Below are 18831 nucleotides of genomic sequence, written 5' to 3' on the forward strand. Positions count from 1 at the left end.
CGTTCTGGTGACAAACTGCGCCTCAACACTGCACAGCGCTATCGTATGACTTGCCAATCAGCAGGTGACCCAAGCATCGCAGCAGGTCCGCAGCAGCTTGGCATGGCAGCCCAACCAAGAAAACACCACCATCGTCAACGCCGAAATCCGTTTCCCAGCATGGTGTGTAAACAAGTTCCATGCAATCACCCGCCTGACCCCTGAAGATTACGAACTACCACAAACGGCAACTACATGTAGACTACAAAGACATAATATTTTACGGACAGCTCCATATAGGTAATTGGAGGATATCGAAACAAGATAAAAAGTTCACATCCTCAAAAAAAAACAAGTACATGATGGTCGTGATAATCTTTCCACAACACCGCAACAGCATCAAGGGGGTATATCCATCCAAATTGAGAAAAAAACGCAACCAAACCAAGCCATCCAAACCACCACCCGCCGTATACGTATCCCGTCCTCCTCCGTCTCCAAAGTGTATTCAAAGGAAAATATGTTTAACGAAGTGAAGAGCCAAGGGCAGGAAGGAGAGAAAACAAAGAAAACCGACAAAAGAAAACCATCATCCCCCCTCCCCTTCTCATACCATGTTTCCCCCTCAAGCCCATCAAGTATAGGGTAGATCAGGGTATCATGATGCACCCCTTCTTCACCAAGTCTCCTTCGGCTTCGCCGGCGCCGCCGCCTCACTATTCTGCATACTCCTCGCATCCTCACTCACATCAAACTCGGTCAACACCACAATCCCCTTGTGGTCCGCCTCCTTGGTATGCATACTCCTCGCGCCCCCCAAAACATCAGTCTTCATGTTCTGCATCTTGATCTCATTCACGATCCTCTCCTCACTCTCGGTAAAGGTGACATTGGTCAAAATATTCGAGTTGTTCCCGTTGCCCCTCCTGAACTGGGAGTGCGAGTTGGAGCCGCCGCCGCCGCCGCCGCCGCCGCCGATGGAGCGGAAGCCCTCCGGGGTCTTGTACTTGTTGTCGGTGGTGCGCCGCGAGGTGGAGCCGAAGAGGGGTCTGAGCCAGGATTTGAAGAGGGGGAAGACCATGGGGAGGTTGGTGGTTACGACGGCGACGAAGGCTTCGCGGGTGCCCCATGCGCCGGCGAGCTCGGCGCCGTTGACGTCGTCCTGGGGGTGGGTTAGTGGTGGGGACTACACATGACACATTGGGGGACTCACAGTGATGACAAAGATGGTCTTCAAAGTGGCGCAAACGAGGACAAAGATGCCGGCGCTCAGAACGAGGGTGGAACCGATCTTCTCGACCAGACGGAGGCGGGAACCCCAGAGAAGAGGAAGGGGAATGACAATAAGGTAGATGTCGGATGTGACGTTCGCGGCGAAGGAAGCCCAGACGATGGGACCGGCGATGGCGGGCTGGCAACTGTTGCCTGGGTTGGGGTTGATCTGCCAGTATTTGTGGAAGGGCATGCAGCCGACGAAGACGGCCAGGACGGAGGCGAGCCAGCCGGCGATGATAATCACGAACCCAGCGTGGACGCGCATGCGGTAACGACGACCGAGTCCGTTCTAGACAGAGTCAGCAATCGTCGTTCGTACCCAGGCGAGCAACCTGGGTGAAGAAGGGAGGCATACCGTCAATCGCAGGTAGAAGAACAACATGGCCAGCTTGAGGACCAGCATCAGGGTCGAGTAGGAGGTCCATCCCATCACCTGGACCTTGGAACCGATGACTCTCCTGTCCCATTCTGGGTCACTGGGAAGCAGCGACATCCGCTGCTCATCCGTCATGCCGTTGTTTGCCAGGCCTTGGGCAAGGTTGCCGATTTGGTAGCCCAGACATGCTTGGAGGGTGTAGAGAAGCTGGTGTTGGGCAGCGATGATCAGTATCGAGACGCAGCTGATGTTGGGTTCATGTTGGGAGGTGACCTACAACTGCCACCCACACGAGGTAGTCGTCTGTTTCAAAGTTGGAGAAGCCAACCTGGTCAAAGCGAGAGTACGTACGCAGAGCCGTGGTGCATACGCCTATCGCATACAGCGTCCAGAGAGTGATGTTGAATGTCCGCGCAGCGGCCACCGCCGCCGCGATGGCCTCGGGAGATGGTGGGCCTGCGTCCGCCATCGGGTCTCGATGCCAGGGACCGGCGATTCGGCTATCTGTGGAATCTGGGGAATCGCAAAAGCCCGGATGTTGAGACCCGAAGGTAAAAAACGAAAAAGGCGAAAAGACAAGAAGATCACAGTTCAGGAAGACATGGGACCCATCTTGGATTTGTACATCGGGGGAAACATTGACTAGCTATCTGCACATGGAAGGGATCAACAAGATTACCCTTTTGGCAGCTGAGGAGCCCATCGGAGGCTTTGTGCCGCGACAAAAGGTGTAGGGGGTCTAAGGGGTGACGTGCATGCCTCTTGTTTGCTTTTTTACTTGGTGAAAGATATGTTTTTCATGCACATTGGCAGACGGAACTTTCCTAGAACACCTTCGGGTCAGTCTGGCCGATAAGCACCCCTCTGGGATGCAACCTCGCAACTCTCTTGGGACCAATGGCGGCAGTTGGGTCGGCCAGAACTTGTCGTCGGCAAAGCTGGAATTGTTTAGCTGCATGGGTTAGCAGTCTTGGAAGACCCAAGCCTCCACGCCGATGTCCACTGTTGCATTTTCAGGGGCGGCTTACGAAGTGTTGGGTTCCATCACTAGTTGAAGCTGAAGTGTCAGGTTGCTCCGAGAGTTCAAGCGGCATTTACAGTATGTACATACCCTTACCCTTACCCTTGCCTCTCCACCTAACAACTTCAGCGAGGCACTTGGGAATATCTCGACTTGACCGGCTCTCACTATCCGTGCGGTAGCCGTTGAGGGATTTCAAAGTCAGCATCGGCCGATGGAATCCAACCGTTATCTATTGCCCCGCACTCATTACCGGATTATCCACGAGAAACACCGTGGTCGGCGTTCTGTTGTACGAGGAGGTGGAGGAGGAGGCGGAGCTTCCATGCGGACGGTATGGACTAGAATGGGACACTAGGCCGACCCTCGGAACAACCCCCGGCTCGGCTAGTGGATGGAGTTGGTGTCTAGTAATTTGGACCAGACTCCACCGCTCTTCAAATGAATTCAAAGACCAGTCTCCCTCTTACAGCACCGCCGTCCGGCCGCCTATTCCCGTCCCAGCAGAACTAACGCCAGCTAACAGACACTCGGGTTTTGCCAAACATTCGGCAATGGCTTGGTGGGAAACTGGGAATGGGGTGCCTGTCGCCAAGATGATGCGACTTTGACAATAGTCCTTCTGCCGGCAGAGATGGAAGGGGTAAGGCCTCCCGGCCGAGAAGGAGTGGCGCGCATCAATGCAACAGGCTATTTGGTTCCGGGGGTTTGGGTCCAATAAACAAACAGCGATTGGACCCGACGGCTTGGGCCGCCCGCTCACACATATAACACCGCGGCACCGCACGTTCTCGTGGAGGCTTTTTCGGCGTTGCTTTTTGCAGGGCAACACTCTCGGTTCCTCTCTCTCCAGTCCCGTCCAGTCCTCGGCCACCCCATCCGTCGCATCAAATCACAATGCGCTGGCTCAAGAGCACTCTTGTCGCCGCGGCCTCGTGGTCCGTGGCTTCTGCCCAGCTCCTGGAGCAGGAGGATCCAGACTTCACGCCAACTCCCATCGAGTACGCCGTCGACACCTTGTCACGCGCTCCGGGCTGCAACATTGCTGACTTTTGGCGTCTTGCCCGTCAACTGTCCCCCGGAACCGAGATTCGTTATCCCAACACCACCGAGTTTGACGCCGCCACCGAGAGATGGTCCAACGTGGGCGGGGGTGTTCCCTACGTTGACATTAGCGTCGCCCCCGAGACTGAGCAGGATGTGATGAAGCTTGTAGGTCTTCCTCGCCGCAAGCAAGAGTCTCCCACAAATGCTAAATTGATCGCCAGGTGCGCATTGCCAACAACTGCAATGTTCCCTTCTTGGCCTACAACGGCCGCCATGGTGCCATTACCACCTTGGGCCAGATGAACTGGGGTATTTCCATCGACCTGAAGAAGTTGTCAGGTGTCAGCATCTCGGGCAATGGTCAGACTGCTACTGTCCTCGGTGGCACCAACTCCAAGGTCCTCATCGACCACCTTTGGGCTGCCGGCAAGCAGGCCGTGACCGGTACCTGCGAGTGCGTCAGCTACATGGGTCCCGCTCTCGGCGGCGGCCACGGATGGCTGCAAGGCCACCACGGCCTCATTGCTGATCAGTTTGTCTCGGCCAAGATCGTCACTGCCGATGGCCAGCTCCGCACCGTCAGCTCCAACTCTGACCTGTGGTGGGCCCTCAAGGGCGCTGGCCACAACTTTGGTATCGTCACTTCTGTCACCATCAAGATCTTCCCCATTGTCCATACCAACTGGGCCATCACCACCTTGATGTACACTGGTGACAAGGTCGAGGCTCTCTACCAGGCCGCCAACGACTACCTCCTCCAGAACGGCACCCAGCCTGTTGACATCATCAACTGGTCGTACTGGATGAACATTCCCCCCATTGACCCCACCGGCCCCGTTGTTGAGTTTTACATCATCCAGGAGGGTGTCACTGCTGTCGACACTGCCTACACCGCCCCCTTCATTGCTCTCGGCCCCATCTCTGTCACCAACAACACTGGTACCTACAAGGATGTCTCCAGCTGGGTCGGCATCTCCCTCGATGGACCCCCGTGCCAGAAGACCGGTGCTGCCAACCCCCGCTTCCCTCTGTACCTCCCCGAGTACAACCCCTCCGCCATGGCCGAGGTCTACGAGGCCTTCAAGGAGGGCACCAACTCCTCGTCCCCCTTCGCCAACTCCCTCTTCATGTTCGAGGGTTACTCCATGCAGGGTGTCAAGGCTGTCGATGCTGCCTCCACCGCCTATGCTTTCCGCGAGGACAACCTCCTCACTGCTCCTCTTGTGCAGTACACTCCTGGCAATGCCGCTCTTGATGCCCAGGCCCAGGCCTTTGGCAACCAGCTTCGCAACATCCTGCACGCTGGGAGCGGCCGTAGCCAGAAGCACATTTACCTCAACTATGCCTATGGTGATGAGACCAAGGAGGAGATGTACGGCCACGAGAGCTGGAGAAGCGCCAAGCTTTTGCAGCTGAAGGACAAGTACGACTCTAGACGTCGTTTCAACTTCTACGGCCCTGCTGCTTAGGATGCTGCGGAGGGATGACAGAGGAGGATAACCTAATGAAGTAATATATATCATCAATTTTGTGTTTAGTAGATAGTAATGTCATGTAACGACCGTCCTCCTTAGCGCTCCATTTGATCAGAATAACGGCCGTCAATTCCATTTTGATTCTTCATTCAACCTGTGGCCGTTCGCTCAATGAACAGTCTATGTTTGTTCTTCATCGTGCTGTGATTCGATTTCTTCAATCCACCCACTCATCCCGCCTTCGTCTTCAAAAATCCCCATCCGCAATCCATCGATCAACATCAAGTCAAGCTTTTTCTCGTCGCCATTTCACTCCCCACATGCCACGATCTCATCACCAAAAGCAGGTAGCCACTTCCCACATGGCACACACATGGCACCACACATGGCAGTTCCATATTATCTCGCTGATGGATCTCGACCAGGTCCCCGAGTGGATCGGACCGAACTCCGTACCCAGCGAGGAAAAGAAATCACCCAGTCCCACCTGCACGTGGGCTTTAGCTTCACCCCCACTCACTAGCGAGAGGTCCTCTGTTAGTCTTAGAATGTGGAAAAACCTAAAAGAGACGAATGCGGTGGAAGATCCAGGGTCTTGCCGATAAAAGTAAAGCAGACGCTGATCTGTTCTAGCTCACGCCACTTTGACAAGAGGGGATCAAAATTGGGTTAGGATTGAGAGATGGCCCCTGAAATCTTATACTGAGCTCGTGTGGCGGGAGGGGCGGCATGTGGGCGGTCAAACAATCCGGCGGGAGTCACCGATATGCAATAGGTCTTGGGGATGGTGCTGAAGATATCTGGATAATAACGTAAAATTATTAGCAATGTCTTACGGACTGATAAGTTGCACAACCTCGCTGTGTCTCCCGCAGTGACATGGTCCTCATCGCTTCCCCACTTCCTTGGCACGGTCACACCACTTGCATTCCCTCTTGCCAATTAAGAAGCTGGCTTTCGAACAATCCTTTCAACAACTTCTGAGGGGCAATTGGTCTAGGGGTATGATTTTCGCTTCGCATTCATTTGCCAATGTGAAAGGTCATGGGTTCAATTCCCATATTGTCCATTGTTTTTGACGCTTTTTAACCCACTCTCCTCCCCACTTTCCGTCTCTAACTGTGGCTGTTGCACCCCTCGGAAAGCTTCTCACCTCCTCCTCTCCACAAAGTGGAAATTCCCTTGATGATGTGAGTGGAGAGGGAGGGATGGGTTCTTTTTGTCAGCTTTGATTTGTTGGCATGTGATTACGGGCTCTCTCACTCTCTCTCTTAACACAGGCAGACATCTATCTCTCTCAACACCTGAATTGGAGCCTCCTACTTGGGAAGACAAATATAATACTGGGACATCTTTTCTTTTTGCTCCGAATTTTCTGTTTACCCTAGTTTCTTCCCCGGGACTAAGTGAATATTGTTGTATGCAAGCTTGTTATATGTGAACTCGCTGTCGATGTATTGAAACAGGATCAGAAACGGAGAGTTGGGATGGACAATTGGATCTGTTGATAGTCTGTCTTGAAAGGCCTTTTCAGACCATATTGACGATTGAGCCGTCGTCTAAGTATTATCACTCACTGGCTGTGTTAAAGGAACCCGTGGTGCTGTGGAAATGAATTCGATAATCTTTCATGAGACGATACTGTTCTGACGCTTAGCTATCTAGGCCCTACACAAACCTGCTGCGATAACGTATATCAACAGATTCGTCACTAGAAACCGATCTCGCGGGTCTCCCTGGATGATACGTCGGCCTGCGTTTCGGACCGATAGGATACGCCGGCTGTATATGACTCGGCAGACCCAGCGAAACCGGGCCCGTCTGTCCAAACCACCTGTCCACTATCTCCCGTCCCTTTTCGCGGTCTCCCGCCACTTTACGGAACATCCAAGATCCCAAACTTCAAAACACCCACTTGTAGGTATTTCCCAGCTCACCCATCCAGCAAAGCCCGAACAATATCACAGCGAGCGTCACCGGGATGGCCGTGGCCCAATAGATCCACTGGCTATCTTCCATGTCCCTGATATCGGCCGTGTTCATGCCAAAGATGCTGGATATGGCGCTTAGGGGGAGAAAGATGACGGTGACAATGGTGAAGGCGTAGATGGCTTTGTCTTGTCGGATTTTGTCATGTCTGCGCCGTATTGGCTCTGATGTTGTTGTTAGTTGAGAGTAAGTGTTCAGGAGAGTGGAACAAATTTGCCATCGCCCTCAGATTCGCACACCTGGCTCCCAGCTGATGGAGCTCTTGCTTCAAAAGGTCAGTCTTGGAGTGGCATTCGAGAAGAAGAAGCGTTCGATATCCGCCGGGGTCGGTCGGTTTGACTTTGAACAGGCTATCCTCGCTGGCCAGGTCAAATGCGCAAGGGTTGTCGTACATGTCGAACTTTGAATGCTCCCGACCATACTCCCAAGCCCGAACCTCTGTCTCTCGGTGTTGATGACCTCGATAACCAGGCTCACGGTCGCGGCTCCACGACTGGATGAACACCGGCATAGAGCTGGAGTGACCGGCAGCCTGGACAATCGGCTTTTCTTTAAAAGTGGTAGTATCGTCGATCGCATGATTCGCATTCTCCAAGAGCAGACAAAAGATGACGTATTGCTGGAGGAGTGTCTGCAATATGGCTTGGATTTCCTCCCTGACGAGTCTGAGGTTCTCTTCATTGGCCCTGTCACTTGGTCTCTTCGATATGTCCGTCTCCTGGGGGCAGTTAGCGTCTCTGGATGATACCCAACGGGGCACACTTTCCACCCCAACCTCTATGCTCACTTACAATTTTGTCGAGACGGTTGCGGTAGATCTGAGCAACGTCGCTGTATGTGTTCGCTTTTTCCTTGTTCGAGGGTGAATCAGGTACATTGGGGGCGCTTTGTATGACCTTCAAGCTAATCAAGGAGAATATCTCTAGGGGCAGGATGACGGAATTCTCAACGAGAGACTTGGGGGAGAGTGAGGTGATGATTATGTTGGCTCCCTCTGTTGCAGCTCGCCTCGCATCGCCAATCAGCCGCTCGGAACGGTCACTGTCTCTTGGGAAGCTGGCCAGGCCCAGAAGTAGATGGATCCAAGCGTCGATAATCTGGGTCGGCACGGTGATCTGAGCACGATCGGCGCCACGGGCAGCAGAGAGAATCTCGCTGAGCTGACTCAAGTCCAAGGCTTGCATTCTCAGCTGATGTCGGATGGTATACATGGAAGCTTGGTACCGATGTTGACCCTCGCGTTTCTCCTAGTGTCACAATAAATGTTAGTAACAGGTCCATCGTTCTTGGATCAAAGACATTTTGTCAGGTCTTATTCCGATGATGGTCCTGACAGCCCCCTAATATATCCTCATGGTCGGCCCATCAAAGTCGAAGGGGAAGAAGAAGACAAAGATTGTTTCGGCAGCATGGAAGATGTCGATCCTGTCCTCCAAGTCCCGCTGGGCACGCTGGTCTTTTTGACCTTGCGACTCGACAGAACTCAACTCCGCCGCCCGTTTCTCCAGGTAGCTACGCACAGAAGCACGCGTATCTTTAGTACACGACTTGTAGGCTTTCGCGTCACCGAAGCTCGGCATGTAGAGCAGCCAATCACGGATTTCCACAAGCTGCTCGAGTAATGCATCTTCAACGCTGTCATCGGAGTTTGGGGTCGATACGCCAGTCATACAAGTAAAGATAGCAAACCCGTTGGCGTTGGTGAATCTTCCGTCGGTGGTCTTGACAGTTGCAGAGGATGAGCCGCCATCTCCTGCAGTACCGGGTTTCGTTGAAGCGTCTTCATGCGCGGAACTTGTTGAGCTCTGCATATTCCCTTTCCCTTTGCTCGCAATGTGGGGGAGTAGTCTTCCGCGCTGTGGCACCATAAGTCGTGCACTCGGCAAGTCAGTCACTCGAAACTTGAATATAGAACGGTAGATCCAGGTCCCTAAGACGTACCCCAAGTAAAGTTCCAGCTTAACATGATTTTTGACATGTCGAGCGCGGTCCCAAATTGCCGGCCGGTGTTTTGCCGTGATCTTTCGTTTGTTGTGAAGGAGCTCGAACTTCTGAGGCCAGAACTCGCTGAAACGAGATGTCAAAGCCTGTGGCATTCCCAATCATGTCAGCCAGCTGGTCCATGTTTCAGACAGACCCTTATGACACTACAAGCACTCACAAACCATGTCTGGCATTCATGTAGCGGTATCGATCACATGACACAAGTTCCAAAACAGACCAGAATCTTCTTGGTTCGTGAAACCCCCGCGAGGACGTCCAATGACCCCGTTGTGTTGATGACATAGTCACCAGGGAAATATTTGTCCGGCAGGTTGATATATGTGACCATGAGCGCTGATAGCAATCCGATCCGTCAGCTTCAAATCTGTGTATGCAGATGTAACTGAGGTAACAGTCTGAAACCTACCATTGTCAAATATCAGACACCAAAGTTGTGGGACGTGAAGGCAAACCTCCTGCTGTAGATAATTTCCAATCCCGCAAACGGTCTGTCTTAGATCTCGACTTTTGGCGACGTGGGAGAACTGACTTTGTAGCAGGTGGGGGCTGGGACGGCGGAGGCACTTCGGGCACCGGCTTCGAGGCCTGAGTACGGTTCAACGCTGAAATACGGAAGTGCGATCCAGTGAAAAGTTCGAGCTTGTGTGCCCTTGTACTGGCTTTGTGCTGGGATCTCTCCACGGAGATAGGATGGCTTCATTCGGTGTACATCTCGGCCGTCCGAGAACTGCATCGACCGAAAGTTGTCGTTCCCTAGCTTCGAGAACATCTTTGCCGCTGCCATCTTCTCTCCAGTCGAGAGGCTCTCAATTCGAAAGACTTCTCTCTGTTAAGAATAATGTCAGTAGAGCCTCTGGTACTTTCAAGGGCAGATGAACTTGCCGAAAAATGCTCAAAGTCCAACATAGGCCGTGATCCACGGGGCTTTATGTGACTTTTCTCAGAGTCAGCCAAATCGAGGTCCAATTGGTAATTCAAGATTTGTATATGGATAAAGATCAAGGGCCTTTTCATAACCACCGAAAAAGAGGATGATATTTCGTATTCTTGTCATCCACAACTGACAGCCTCGCGGCATGATGCCCTTCCCGAACTCCGTCACCGATGTACTGAGACTCGAAGACATGGGACACGGGAGGTGCCCCTATAAGGTCGTGGGACTTTTCCTGGGGTGCGACGTCTTCATCTTCATCATCTCCTGAAACGGCCCCGGGGCCCTTTGCTGACACGCCGCAGGAGATGCGAGAAGGTGTGAAGGAATACAGGGTGGATGATCCAAAGTCCTCGTCGCTATCGGAAGCACTATATGGGGACGAATGTTGGAAATGGTGTCTCCTAGGCGGGCTGTCCCGGCCTGAATCCGATGATGACAACGAACTTGATCTTGCCCGACTTTCTACGTCTAGTGATTCTTCTCTGATGCTGTGGCGCTCGGGGTTCCCGCTCCTTCTCTCTCGTCCGATACGCGCACGTGGTTCGCTCAATGACTTGCCAGGAACCGCTACTGGGTACCCTTGAGGTGCCACATATTGATAGACAGGCGTCTGGGAGTTTGGCAGAAAATAGTGTGGAGGGGGGAGGGGAGGGATAGGGACGCTTTGTGGGACCGGGATGTACTGTTGCTGTGCAGCCTGAGGTTCATCATGGGGCGGACGAAAGGTAGAAGAGGGTCGGGGCCACGAGATGCCGAGAAGTCATTGGGGCTGAAGGATGGCAGGCGCACCGGCACTGTCCCTCTTCTGCGTGGTGGCTTGGGAGTGAAAATATCGGGATTTGGAGCCGACATGGTGAACAATGATTCTGCGAACTGTGGGTGGAGCCTGGAAGGAGAGAGCATGTTGATGCGGGGCAGCCTGAGCTGAATCACAAGAATAAGATTGGACAGAGTAGGTAGGTTCTGACCAGTTGGGGTGGCAGATGCAACCTGGAGGCAGTACCGTAAGCCGCATATTATCCATCCATAATAGCGCTAGCCATGACGGGAAAATTGAATGCTCTTATCTTACGATGATGTGTGTGTCACAAAGGATGATCTGAATAGGTATCTTACCTACCGTACTTCACGTTTCCTTCTTGGGTGATATATGTTCTTTTGTCCATTCTCTTCAATTATTACTTTACATTAACTAACTGCCTGGGTTTTAAACCTTAAGCTTACAGCCAAAGCTGGTAGATGAGCTATCGATTCGTGCTGGTTCTAAACAAGATGAGCGGAGCTACGTATGTCCAAAAGCATCTCTTCAGATGTCATGTTCTGAGGAAAAATATCCCCACAAGCATGAGACTCGCGTGGACCTTCCGCCTGGACGTGGTTCAGAGCTACTCCGACAAATGGTTAGCACATTGGCATGTTGAGATGAGAGCATCAGCCTTGCTCTGCTGAGTTTCAACGCCTCTACTCCCGCAAGAGGACGACAAAGAAAATGACAGTCCAAGAGTGTCCGGGACTATTCTTGATGGCGAAAGCCTTGCAAGTTTCGGGTCACCTGATTCAGAGCAGAAATATTCTCAACCATGTGTCATACACTGAAGGCTTATTTTCTGGTTTCATTGCATGGTGAACATCAACACTGGCCCAAATTGGTGTCTTGAGTCACACTCTAGCCTCATCTAGAACGAAACAACCAGAGACGCAGTCTCCTCTTGAAATCTGGCGTATTCACTCACAATCGTTCCCCAGGTTAGAGACAAGGGTTCATAGTCCGAGAATAAAGTCCGACTCGTTTTCGTAAGTCCTATTTTGGCATGCTGCATTACGCTATCGTCTTGCAATGCAAATGCAGCGCTAAGAAAAGTCCCATGAAGACGAAAACAGGTGACTGGAGGTACCTCACAAGAAGACTGAGTATTGTCTTTATGAGTAACTTTGACTAAGATCAACCTGTGGTCTCCGATCCCTGCCAAGTTGTCATCTGGTTAAGTGCGGGGAAGCATGCCTATTCATCCCTAGGGCTGACTCCTGTGGTGTCTAGGTTGTTCATTCGGTGTGTTGTTGCTGCCTGTGCTACGGGTGCACCATGCCCCCATGGTAAGGTGCGGAGAGCATGCCAAAATTTGGTGGGCATTCCTCTCGTTCTTATGGGAGTCCTCTTTCTCTGGAGAACTTCCGCTGCAGCAGAAGCCCATCTACCGGCAAACGTGTTGAACCGGCAGCTAGGTAAACTTGGCAACGTGGTGCTCAAACGCTTGTGAACTCTGGGATGCTAGCATCAATGCCTTATCCATCCCCGTGGTACCAAGGTTTGTAGACACTCGGTGAACCAGGCCCCGGTCACTCAACCCCCACATGCTTGCTCCGAGAACCGGGGAAAGCTTCTATTGCCAGGGGTGTACAACGATGCCAATATGCATGGCTCGAAACAGTGAACCCCGCACGTTACCTTGCTGTCAGACTAAGCTACTTGCCCTAGAAGACATGCAGGGGACCGCCACTCATACTAGTAGGGACGGCGCGGCAGGAAAACTATGCCCGTTGTGTCTGATATCTACCTTGTAGGGTCTTTCATTACAGTCGAGGATTAACTGCTGCAAAAAAATGAAACAAAAGGCAATCTGGGGCGACAGAAGACAAAGTCGTACGCAATATTGAGACTCGCTGAGCTTATGAATTGGGGCCTGTTGCAGCTCTGTCAACCGTCGACTCCCAAATAGTCCAGCGCTGATATACGTGACAGCAGTCGTACAAGTGTACCAATCGGATGAAAACCCCCCACTCATGAGCAGCATGGTCTAGTGGGGGTTTGGACAACAACGCCCTACCAAACATTCCTCCAGCTTGGGTTTGGTCAGTGCGATGTTTCTCCTACCTGCAGGTTGCAGACTTCTTCCCTACCTTTGTGCGTGGGCGAGACCTGGTTCGCCACGACAAACCCCTACTCACCGTTCACCGATCCTGGAATAGCCTCATTTCCGCATGCACACACCTTACCTAGCTCCTTCTCACAAGCATTAGTCGAGCTCCTACCCAAACAAACCTCCCTTTTATCAATCCTTCACAGGATCACAGGACATCTTCACGCCAAGCCCGACGGCGACAGAGCTGCTCAACAGAAATGCTCCCATGATCAAAAAGGGTCAACGGAGGTTGGAAGTGGCGAAAGCTCGTCTATAAAAGCCACAAGGTATCCTCCAACATTTCAGCCTGAATTTTCTTCACCACCACCACCACCCCAACTCACCTTCATATCGTTACTCAATCTCAACAAAAAGTTCTGAACACCTCAGTTCTTTCTTCACCACCAAAATGAAGTTCACCATCACCGCCGCCGCCCTCAGCCTCCTCGGCCTCGCCTCCGCCGCTCCCGCCGAGGTAGTTGCCAAGCAGGCCCACGGCGCAACCAGTGCTCAAGTCACCAACTTTTCCGTCACCTGCGGTTCCTCCTCCTGCTCGTAAGTCAAACTTCTCTCGACTCGGACCTTTACTGACAGATTGATTCCCAGCTACACCGCCCGCGCGGTGATCCTCCCCGAGAACGTGGCCGTCACCTTCACCCACACCACCACCGGCTCCACCATCCCGACCAGCACCGGCTTCTTCACCAGCAGCGACCCCGCTGTCTTCTTCCGCATCAACAAGGCGCTCAGCGACTACCGCTTTGTATTGAGCGACATTCATGTTGTTGGTTCGGCTGTCAACTTGGATTATTTCAGCCCTGGGTCGCAGTGGACTGCTAGTTCCTACAGCGGGCCTTCTTCTTTTACTCTTTCTTAAGCAGGGTGGTGGGTGTGTTTTGGGCGGGTCTGTGGAGGAGGGGGTGTGTGAATGCAAAGAGGTGAAGGGTTCAACGTCTCAACTGGAGAGGGTGTGTGGACTTCAAAGTAATCTCATAGCCCGGATATGACAAAGAAACAAACTTACATGGGTGCCTCCTTTATCTCTTGGGTAGCTCTGGAAGCTGCTGTGCTTGGTTGAGGGCGTCTGCTTGAGGTCAAATGATGAGACACTGTTGTATACCATCCACTCTTTACTCATGTCATCTCTCATTCGGTCAGGTCATGGTCTTGCTGGCCACCCCCTAAGAATCGGCAAAGATTACATACACCGAGGCCTTTCATACTCTCTGCATTGTATGGGTAACTGCACAGGCATCTTCAAGACGGGGATCGGATCACCGTCTCTATGATACCCTCCAGTAGGTACCCTATACTATCCAAAATTTAAACCAACCCGGACCCAGACCGCTCACCACCTCGCATTCCCCCCCTTAACAGAACTCTCACGGTTCCCCTCCCCCAACTCCTCCCATCCGCCATTACTCTTCTTCCTCCTTGCATCACCATCTCCCCCAGTCTGGCCATCATTGTTCTCAGCCCTGCTCACATTAACGCTCATGGTCTTCTGAATCGTCTTCAACGGATACTCATCCATCCCGTCCTCCTCCCCCACAAGCTCCCTCTGCGACCCAATCCTGAACGACGTTTTGGAGATTGATTCGTTCTGGAACGTCGGCGGCGGGTATGTTCTCGCGGTGGGCATGCTGCCACTGACATTGCTATCGCCCGTCCTGCGGGAGCGAGACCCCAGAATGCGGGAGCGGAGGGATGAAAAGAAGGCTGATTCGCTGAGGACGTTGCTCCAGAGACCCGGGAGGGCGGGTGTGCAGGCCACGATGACGGTGCCAAAGACTTCCATGTAGCTGTTTGTTGATGTTAGTGATTTCTGTTTGCTGCCTTTTCACGATATCACCTCACCTTCCATTGTTCGTACTCATAGACCAATAGGCTGAGCAGACTTGATGTCTAGATTGCCGCGTTCTTGGTTCGCAGCGCTTCGCCGCAAGGCTGCAGTTGTAGGTATCAGATGCGCGGCTGTTTTGGGGGGGCATGTCAGCACGGCAGTGGCAGAAGGACCCGTCGAAATGCCGTTCTCCAGTTCTCCAGCGCCCAGCCAAGTCGCGGGTTTTGGGGCTGGAAGGACGAGCCGTGCTGTGCCTCTCTCAACCGGGCCGATATCCGCGCCGCAGCAAAGTCGGATGAAACACAGCACTTGATTGGGATAACACCTCTGCACTGTGCAACAAGTACGTTTGTTTTGTCTGCTTGTCTGCTTGCAGCCCTACAAACAGCTAACCGCTCGTGGCTTTCCCCCGCCTCCCCTCCTGCCGCTCGGTGCATATCAAGACTCGTGTTTCGCCCGTCTTCAGCTTTGCTTGCCTCCTTGCCCACACCTCCAATACCTATCTTTTCCTTCCTTCCTTCCTTCCTTCCTGTCTACCAGAGATCGACAAAAAACTAAACCTTCCAAGAAATCCGCGCCTCCGCTGGCAAAGCACAATGTCGTATCCTTTCTCTCTACGCCACATCCCCGCGCTTATTCTCGCCGCCAGCAGCACCTTTGGCGGCATCTGGCCAATCTTCAACGCCGAGGGGGCCATGCTCGAGTTTGGCTTCCCTCCCAACGTCGCCCAAGCACCCGAGACAAAGCCTGTCATGGTTCAAGGCCAGTCTCGTACCACCATCATCGGCCTTGTCGCCTTCCTCTTTTACTTTAGGGGGAGATTCGCCGAGTTGGACACCATCATGACGGTGTATGGGTTTTATGCTGGCATTCTCGACACATATATCGTCTACAAGGGGGGCAACCCCAGCTGGGCGCTCTTCCGTCTTGCGGCGTCGTGGGTCTTTGGTTTCTGCGGGATCGCGGGGTTAACTGCTTCCTCCCTGCCTTGAGCTGGGTGTATCTTGGGTGTGTTCATTGTGTTCGTGGCTTGGCGACACGTCTTGTCTCGGTCTAGATCATCAGGTATCAAAAATAAGGCGGCTTCTTCGGCCTTGGTTTAATATTGTTGGACTGTTGATTCCTATGCGCAGAGACGCGGGCTGTCAAGCAGTCAACAGTCTGACTTATGTGGATGGGGGCAGTGTCCTCTGATTTGATATCCAGCATGTGTCTTATATTAACTCCCGGGGCACTGCACGTGTGCTACCAGCTCAGCCTGGCCACGCTACCACACCCCCCCTGGGACGCCTGGAAAGCCACACACTGTGTCGACTTGAACCTGTGATCAGCTTGTCGTTTGTTTGAGCGATGATCTTCCAACGCAACATCCGAACAGTTGGTTCGTAATTTTTATGACTTGTCAAGGCAGCCTGGCCCAACCGACAGACATTTGATTTTTCTTTCCACCTTCACCCCTTCCCCCCCACCATTCTCCTCCTCTCATTCCCTCAATCCTCCTCCCCTCCCACATCTGCCGGGGTTGTAACATGTACGGACTAGCTCAAACGGCTTTTTGAACGCCACACCCGCTTGATTCTTCTCCGTCCTCTGTCTCGACTTCACCTCTTTCTTACAGTCAGCTCCATCATCACCAGAGCTCACAGCAAATCATGGCTGCTCCCCTAGGCCCAGCAGCCTCCCCCGCCGACCCAGGCTCCCTCCTCCAAAACCCCCTCCCACCACGACACCGCCGAGAAGACCTCCCCCGTAGTAATCAAAGAAGCGAACAAGTTCACCCACTCCCTCCGCATCTGGCTCGTCTTCCTCGTCCTCTGCCTCCTCTCCTTCATCTCCGCCATCGACGCAACAATCATCACCACCTCCCTCCCGACGATAACCCACTCCCTCAACCACGGCTCCCCAGCTTCCAGCAACGACTACGTCTGGATAGCCAACACCTACCTCTTCGCCTCCACCGCCCCCCAGCCCTTCTTCGGGCAGATATCCAACATTTTCGGCCGTCGCAACCCGATGCTCGTCTCCATCGCCTTGTTCGCCCTCGGGTCAGGCATCGCCGGTGGAGCGAGCAGCGTTGCCATGCTCATCGCGGGAAGAACAGTCCAAGGGCTCGGAACGGGGGGGTTGTACGTCCTGAGCGATATCATCATCTGTGACATGATCCCCCCCAGGCATCGAGGGCCGTATCTAAGTGCTGTCTTGAGCACCGCTGCTATTGGGACCACCATCGGCCCCATCATAGGAGGTGCGCTGGCGAGGGCGGATTGGAGGTGGATCTTCTGGCTCAACCTTCCTGTTTCTGCTGTTGGGTTCGTTGTTGTTTTGTTGCTTCTCCGGGTGAGGTATCAGAGTTTGGGGTGGGGGGAGGTGGTGAGACGGGTTGATTGGGTGGGCAACGGGCTGTTTATCCCCAGTATGGTCAGCCTGTTCTTTGGGCTTATCATGGGGGGCACGATGGGTTACCCTTGGAAGAGCGAAAAGGTTGTTGTTCCGATAGTGGTGGGTGTGGCTGGGTGGGTGGCGTTTCATGTTCATCAGTCCGCTGAGGGGAAGAGGTGGGGTCCTGTTGAGCCGAGCATGCCGATGAGGTTGTTTAAACATAGGACATCGGCGGCCGGGTTTGTGATTATCTTTTTCGGGAGTGTGGTGCTGCAGGCGATTAGCTATTTTCTGCCCGTGTACTTCCAGGGTGTGCTCGGGGTGAGCCCGTTGACGGCAGGGGTGTACTTTTTGCCGTTTGCGCTGGCGATCATCCCTCTGGGGGGGGATGACGGGGTTTTTTATGTCAAAGACGGGGTTGTATATCCCTCTGCATTTTGTCGGGTTTGCCTTCAGCGCGATCGGGGTTGGGTTGTTCTCGTTGCTCAGTGAGAACTCGAGCACGGGGACGTGGGTTGGGTTTCAGATTTTGGCTTCGGCGGGAACGGCTGTCATCTTTACCGCCACGCTTCCGTCGACGCTGGCACCGCTGCAGGAGAAGGATGTCGGCGTCGCTACGGGGACGTATAGCTTTGTGAGGTCGTTTGGCCTGGTGTGGGGCGTCACGATGGCGAGTATCGTCTTCAATGGGCAGTTCAACACACGGCTGGAGAGCAACCCAGTGTTGAGCCGGGAGCTCAAGTCTTTCCTGGCGGATGGAGCCGCGTACGCTTTCGTGTCTGCCTCGGAGGCGGAGGGCGGGATCCGGTCGTTGCCAGCTGACGTCCGGAGCGCGCTGATCGGGATTTACGTCCACGCTCTCAATGCGGTCTGGTATGTCATTGTTGGCATGGCCGGTCTAGGCTTCCTTGCCACGTTTGTTGAGAAGCATGTGCCACTTCGAAAGGAGCACGAAACGGAGTTCGGGCTGGTGAGCAAGGGTGAAAGCTCTTCTGATGATGCAGCTGAAAAGGGTCAGACACCACGGGCTGCCAGCGATGGGGAGGCGAGGACAAAGCAGTAGGCCTCCCGTGAGTATAAGATTCATCCGGCGAGGGTTATGGAGATTTGAAGGGCCGAGTCGGGTAAAGACCGGTTCCCATTTCATGAGTGTCAGAACATCTACATCAATTAATAGTCAAACACGTATCATATCCCGAAACCCTTATCCAGATCCCATCCACATGCTTCGAAACTTTCCATCGTCACAACTACACACCGCAAAGTCAGTAGAAACCAAGAGACCAATGTCGCAAAACTAAAGAACGCTTACCCATTACAAACCTAGTTTTCGACGTGCTTTCCACCAATTCATCCGAAGGCCGTGTGGTGTAGTGGTAGCATACTTGCTTTGGGAACTTTCTCTCATTGCTGTTGCAAGTGGTCCCAGGTTCGAGCCCTGGCTCGGCCCCATCCTTTTGACATTTTTGCTAAACCAGTCTGTCGACCATGCCAATGTTTTCTTCCCCAGGGCAATCGTGTATGTATTTTCTCCTCCCGAATCTCTGAACTTTTCAGCCCTCTCCCGCTATGCTGCTAGCTTTTTAGTAAGCTTCTTTGGTTGCCCCCA

General features: G+C 53.1%; 7 protein-coding genes and 2 non-coding genes across 9 annotated transcripts; 6 read left to right on the forward strand and 3 right to left on the reverse strand.

Moving 5' to 3' along the window:
* Positions 1-382: 382 nt before the first annotated feature.
* Positions 383-2099, reverse strand: QC761_0077380 (uncharacterized protein; the record flags this gene model as incomplete). Its single annotated transcript, XM_062872801.1, has 4 exons — positions 383-1141; positions 1193-1543; positions 1610-1837; positions 1908-2099. The coding sequence occupies 4 exons, from the start codon at positions 2097-2099 to the stop codon at positions 656-658; spliced, it is 1257 nt and encodes a 418-aa protein (XP_062730730.1). The 3' UTR covers positions 383-655.
* On the forward strand, positions 1174-5362 carry QC761_503630 (uncharacterized protein). The gene is made up of 2 exons (XM_062879589.1): positions 1174-3863; positions 3920-5362. The coding sequence occupies exons 1-2, from the start codon at positions 3549-3551 to the stop codon at positions 5165-5167; spliced, it is 1563 nt and encodes a 520-aa protein (XP_062730731.1). The 5' UTR covers positions 1174-3548; the 3' UTR covers positions 5168-5362.
* QC761_0077400 (uncharacterized protein) lies at positions 2455-2904 on the reverse strand (the record flags this gene model as incomplete). Its single annotated transcript, XM_062872802.1, has 2 exons — positions 2742-2904; positions 2455-2582 (listed from the first exon to the last, which is right to left on the reverse strand). The coding sequence occupies exons 1-2, from the start codon at positions 2857-2859 to the stop codon at positions 2455-2457; spliced, it is 246 nt and encodes an 81-aa protein (XP_062730732.1). The 5' UTR covers positions 2860-2904.
* Positions 5363-6158: 796 nt separating the features above from the next.
* On the forward strand, positions 6159-6242 carry QC761_0077410. Its single transcript has one exon. It is a non-coding gene; the product is annotated as a tRNA-Ala (tRNA).
* Positions 6243-6841: 599 nt separating this feature from the next.
* On the reverse strand, positions 6842-9935 carry QC761_503640 (uncharacterized protein; the record flags this gene model as incomplete). Its single annotated transcript, XM_062879590.1, is given in 9 exon segments — positions 6842-7073; positions 7089-7310; positions 7402-7880; positions 7954-8409; positions 8554-9040; positions 9104-9249; positions 9384-9499; positions 9573-9690; positions 9696-9935. Coding segments are annotated over 9 exon segments (2496 nt in total).
* A 2854-nt stretch (positions 9936-12789) lies between these two features.
* QC761_503647 (uncharacterized protein) lies at positions 12790-13950 on the forward strand. Its single transcript, XM_062879591.1, has 2 exons — positions 12790-13555; positions 13607-13950. Exons 1-2 carry the CDS (start codon positions 13410-13412, stop codon positions 13875-13877), a joined length of 417 nt encoding a protein of 138 aa, XP_062730734.1. The 5' UTR covers positions 12790-13409; the 3' UTR covers positions 13878-13950.
* A 1489-nt stretch (positions 13951-15439) lies between these two features.
* Positions 15440-15835, forward strand: QC761_503665 (uncharacterized protein; the record flags this gene model as incomplete). Its single annotated transcript, XM_062879592.1, has 1 exon — positions 15440-15835. One exon carries the CDS (start codon positions 15440-15442, stop codon positions 15833-15835), a length of 396 nt encoding a protein of 131 aa, XP_062730735.1.
* A 660-nt stretch (positions 15836-16495) lies between these two features.
* Positions 16496-18285, forward strand: QC761_503670 (uncharacterized protein; the record flags this gene model as incomplete). The annotated part of the gene is given in 3 exon segments (XM_062879593.1): positions 16496-16592; positions 16597-17618; positions 17635-18285. Coding segments are annotated over 3 exon segments (1770 nt in total).
* A 296-nt stretch (positions 18286-18581) lies between these two features.
* Positions 18582-18672, forward strand: QC761_0077460. The gene has a single exon. It is a non-coding gene; the product is annotated as a tRNA-Pro (tRNA).
* The last annotated feature ends 159 nt before the right edge of the window (positions 18673-18831 follow it).

This window comes from Podospora bellae-mahoneyi, chromosome 5 (assembly GCF_035222275.1).
Source record: "Podospora bellae-mahoneyi strain CBS 112042 chromosome 5, whole genome shotgun sequence".
Classification (NCBI taxonomy): Eukaryota; Fungi; Ascomycota; class Sordariomycetes; order Sordariales; family Podosporaceae; genus Podospora; species Podospora bellae-mahoneyi.